We start from the raw sequence: 5,385 nt of genomic DNA on the forward strand, positions 1-5,385 counted from the left end.
TATATATTCCCTACAATTGTCAACTTATTTGATCTCACCTCATAGATTTGTGCTCAATTTATACGTCATATTGAGCTAATGAAATATTGGAGAAAATCAAAATTCATATTGAAGAAAAACAACGGGTATTTGAATGAAAATGTTTCTAATTATCAAATTTAGTTTGTACAAAGAAGAAAAAAAGTAAATTCTATCGAGAGGGAGCAAACAATTTCCTGCATTTTAGATATAATATCTAAGCACTACATGTCTTCCTTGCTTTCCAAAGAGAAAATTTGTTTGGAAAATTTGTTCGTTTTTACTTTCTATTTGGTAACTTGCACCTATAATACTGAATTATAGTTAATCTAAGCATTCACAACAAATGACAAACTTGCGATTATAAATTATCAATTTGATTACAACTGTAACTATAAAAACCTACCCTTACACAATGAAGCAGGAATAGGAGTGAATAGTAACGTAAACAAGTCTCACGCTTACCTTACCAAGACATGAAAACTAAAAGACTAATTATAAGCATAAATTTCGCAGAATAAAAGGAATAAATGCAAAAAATATTAAAACATAATTAAGGGTTAAATGCAGAGAAAAATACATATCAAACTTCAGTAGCAACAGGGCCACCAACGCAATCAACAATACAGCAATATGAAACAGATTCAATCCAACAAAGACATGTATTGCCCAAGTCCAGGTAGTTCAAATTAACCGAAACTAAATGCATTTAAGCTTAAAAATGAAACAGTGTCAACCTCAGTAACTTTAACACCACTACAAAATGTAAATTTGAGAACAAACTCAACTAGAAACCCTCTTCCAATTATATGATGCCAATCTTGTTGGCAACATCAAGAGCATCGTAATCCGGAGTGAGCCTCACATACGCCTTCTTAGTACCATCAGGCCTGTCATGAAAAAAAGATGAATTTCAAAAGATCAGCATAAACTATTGCAAACTAAATCTCAATCCAAATTTGCGCTTTTTAAATCATATTAGACCACCAAATCTTTGTTAATTCTACATGATTAGACCCCAAACCTTTGTATTCCCCGAATCTTCATATTTGTTCGAAATGATGGTTACATATAGAACAACTTAATACATATGAGGTTCTTAATTTAAACAACTTAATAAATTTTGTGGTCTTATTTAAAACAACTTCTGGATTTAGATGTCTAATCTAGAAATATTGAGATCTAGGGGCCTAATATAGAATTAACAAAGATCTCGGGGTCTAACGTAATAAAAGTATATATAGAGTTTAGCGAAACAATAAAAATGAACTACTAACCTGATGAGGGTGTTCACTTTCTTAGTCTGGATATCATACATCTTCTTCACCGCAGCTTTGATCTTCTTCTTGTCTGCTCGGATATCAACAATGAAGACAAGGGTATTGTTATCCTCAATCTTTTTCATAGCAGACTCGGTTGTCAAAGGGTACTTGAGAATTTGGTAATGATCAAGTTTGTTCCTTGGAGTGGCACTAATTCTAGGGTATTTTGGGTTCCTATCCTTCTTCAAGGTCTTGGGTCGATGAAATGTAACAGAGGTGCGGATCTTCTTTGTTTTCTTCTTGATGCTTGAAGCTCCAGACTTCACAGCCTTGGCAACCTTGACAGCTTGTGCTTTGGCATCAGCCTTTTTGGTAGTAGCTGCATCAAAATAAACACTTACAAAAATGTCAAAGCCATATCATAAGTGCCTAACAAAGTGTGAGCATTCTTTTGATGTAGTCAATTTTCTAAAATCCTACAAACCAGAAAGATTCAGAAGCGGAGTCAAGTGTGGGAACAAGAGAATTTAGTCAAAAATATGTCTGAAATTAAACAAAATAATGAGTTCAGGATAGTATTTTTTGAGCTACCATCTTCACATACAGTGAAAGGAAACAAAAGGTTGCACACAATACAGAGGCAACACTCTTGAGATAAAGAATCATCCCATCGTTCAACAAGGTTATGTGATTGCATATGACAAATTTTTTTTTTTAAACACAAAACAAAAGCAGCCATAAGAAAGGCTAATATGCTGGCCCAAAGAAGAGGGGTATTTATAACCAACGTTGACTGGGGGCTTACATTAAATTTCCTTAATGTTTGGGGTAACACATGCTACATCATATGACAAAAACACGAGCAAGGAGAACTCAAAAGGAAAACCTACAACACTGATTAACTAGCATCTATATTTCAAACATCCATTGCATTCTGATACCAACATCAGATTGCAAATCTCACACCACAATCCAGTCCTCATAGAATGAAGGAGAAGGTTTTTTTTTCCCTTCATTTCTTTCCGATAACAAACTCATGGCCATTGAGGAATGGCCAAATGGAACTTAAATACCCTATTGTTTCACCACATTTACATTTTAATAGCCTAAGTTGTAAAAAAAAGGAACTTTAATACCTTAAGTTATAAAAAATAGCACGTTAGCATTCTTCTGTGAGTTGCACGTGGGAATATTCCTAGGAATATTACCATATGATTAGCACATGACATTTTTATAATTCTACCGACCTTATTTATTGTCATATTTAACAATATAANTATAATATCATACAAACATAAAAGATAATATAATGTAATAATAAAAAAGTAGGAAAACATAGACAAATATTTAAAAATCAATTAAATTGAATATGCAGTTGGTTAAATTCTATTCGTTTATGAACCGAATAATAAAAACTATTCGATTATTGTTAAATGAACTATTGAGTCGAATTTAACCGAATACTTAGACGGATAATAAACAAACTATTTGTTAACTATTTGGTTCATTGCCACCCTATCTATGAGACCTAGGCCGTCAGGTCCAAGGTCTTAGCCGCCTTTGTTTGAGACCAAAACATATTTCTCATGTTTCTCATTCAAATGTCATGTCATGGGTATACTTTTTATGAGATTTCACCAATTCAAATGCCATGACATGGGAACATTTTTTTATGAGATTTCACCGATGAAGAAATTCATGGCCTTGTATAATTCCTACAATTGTCAACTTATTTGATGTCTTTAGAAGTTGACAAGTAATAAGCTGACAGAACTGTGCTCCAGTGCTCCGTTGATATTATTTTTATGTCATTCAGCTAATGAAATATTGGAGAAAATCAAAATTCTTCAACTTAACACAAAGTAAAAGTGAAATATTGTATTTTAAGATGCTACTTTTGGCTAACAACTTAACGCAAAGTAAAAGTGAAATACTGTATTTTAAGATACCCAAAGTGTTGCAGGCGATAGCGAGCCAATCCTCTTGAGATAGAATATAATTTGATGGTCAGTGAGGCTATGCAAGCAGTATTTGAATTTTGGATCCGTGCCTTGCATGTGATAATAAGATATACTAATACTACCCATAATAAAGGGAAAGTCATGCTGCCATCGCAAAATTCATCACCACCATTGATAAGGAGCTTACTCTAACTATTTTCAATGTTAGGATAGTATAAGTCATGATCAGATAACACACGTAACAGAAAGAATGAAATAATCAGAAATATCTAAAACTTAAATAAGGTATCAACCAATACAAATCAATCATCCATATCATAACAATACCATTGTCACCCACTTAACAGTCTGTTAAAGACCAGCAGCCAGCTAACTAAAATCAGTTATTCCTTTATTTCTACTTCCATTAAACTATGAATTTTGAACATACATGCCTAATTTCACATATAAATAGTTCTTCTCGGAGCATCAACCATCTACTTGTAGACACATGCATTATCATATAATCTAATATCGAAATATTTCTAAGTTCCAAATTCAAACACTGGCCTCCATAGGAATTGAAGAACTGGCACATTTTAACCAAAAAAAAGTTAATATAGTGTCAAAAATTGCAAGCAGTAATGCGAACCAATAACAATAATGGATGGGCAGCATGATAACCCATTCAAGCAAACAAGCATCACAAGAAGCGGCTTTTATTCAAACAAATTTAACCATGTTTTTTCTAAATTTTATAGGTTCAATTTGCAAAAAATCAGAAATTTCAGAGAACTCATACCCTTAACAGGAGGAGCCATCTCCAAATTCAAACAGCAGCAAGCTCAACTGCAAATAAACAGAGCAAGCAAACATTGGCACTGATCGCAAACATAAACCCTAACCCTAACTTTTCAGAAGATCAAAGATTAGGGTTTTGAGAGCAAGCTTACCTGTGTCCCCTAACAAGCTCTAGATTTTAGGAACGAGAGAGAGGAAAAAATGGAGGCTCAGCAATTTCTTTCCGTCTGATTTGATTCTAGGGTTTAGGATTTGCTTTCGGGTTTCGGGTTGATCCGTACCCGATATGTATACAGTCCGCCCATTTTTTATCGGGTTTGGTTCGGCTCGGGCGTAAATTGAGTTCATTGCATATATACCCCAAACATCTACCGAATTTGCAAATTCTCCCTAAAGATAGATTATTTGATAATTTACCACCCAAATCGCTCCCATTTTCCAGTTCCAGTAGCACTAACTGTGTTCTTGATTAAGTTAAATAAGTTTTAAACTTATTTAACTTTATCAAGGATATATTGGTAATATTTGGAGGGTAAATTGGCAAACATCTAGATCTGGGAAATAAATTGCAAATATAGTAGATGTTTGGGGGTGTATATGCAAAAAACTCTTATTAATTTTCAAAACCCAATTTCGAGAACCCGCGGAATTTGTAAATTCAAAAATTACCATTTTTCTTCTTCCTCGTCGTCCCAATTCCCTCCTCTGTTTCAATCTCTCTCTCTCTCTCTCTCTCTCTCTCTCTAGGGTTTGGTCCTCTTAATCCTTGATCCGCAGCTTTTAATTTCTTTCCAAAATGCCCCCTTTTCCGGTCAGGAACCATTTTCTACCCAAAACATGTTTGGATTTTTAAATGTTTTTGATCGATTCGGAGCTGAGGATTGAATGAGGATTTTGCACGATTCTTCTTGAGATTCTCGGATCCATGGTTCGTTTGGAGCTATCAGACAACGGATCTTGGAACTTACTTGGATTCAGGTGAGCAGCTAAAAAAATGTCTGCTAAATGGACCCTAACGGCCGATAATCTGTGATAAAATGTTATTATTAGGTTCAAAGTTTTCCCTATGAATAAGAAACTACATTTGGTACACCCACTAGGAACTTTTCCATGAAATTTTGCATATGCTACCATATTGATATATACCAATTACGAACATAACTAGCAGATGTTTCCTTTCTATGGGTAATTTCTGGCTCAGTGTCCCCTTTGGTTATGACAACAATGTATATATCGAGTAGGTTCACACACCTTTTAAACATTATCTCATGTCGATCGGTCTGAGGTGTGGACGACAAGGAAATATCTCAGTTCAGTGTTATAGAAGGCGCTAGGCGGACTAGGCGTTTGAGCCACCGCCTACC

General features: G+C 34.5%; 1 protein-coding gene across 1 annotated transcript; it reads right to left on the reverse strand.

Annotated features, from left to right (window-relative positions):
* LOC109825910 (60S ribosomal protein L23A-like) lies at positions 608–4,281 on the reverse strand. The gene is made up of 4 exons (XM_020392821.1): positions 4,174–4,281; positions 4,023–4,069; positions 1,296–1,659; positions 608–908 (listed from the first exon to the last, which is right to left on the reverse strand). The coding sequence occupies exons 2-4, from the start codon at positions 4,039–4,041 to the stop codon at positions 824–826; spliced, it is 468 nt and encodes a 155-aa protein (XP_020248410.1). The 5' UTR covers positions 4,042–4,069; positions 4,174–4,281; the 3' UTR covers positions 608–823.

The sequence above is a fragment of the Asparagus officinalis genome, chromosome 10 (genome assembly GCF_001876935.1).
Source record: "Asparagus officinalis chromosome 10, Aspof.V1, whole genome shotgun sequence".
Lineage (NCBI taxonomy): Eukaryota > Viridiplantae > Streptophyta > Magnoliopsida > Asparagales > Asparagaceae > Asparagus > Asparagus officinalis.

Excerpts from the sequence above, each read along its gene's own strand:
- LOC109825910 (XM_020392821.1), bottom strand. Across the intron at positions 909-1,295 it reads AAAGTGAACACCCTCATCAG|GCCTGATGGTACTAAGAAGG; the intron begins GTTAGTAGTTCA and ends TTTTCATGACAG.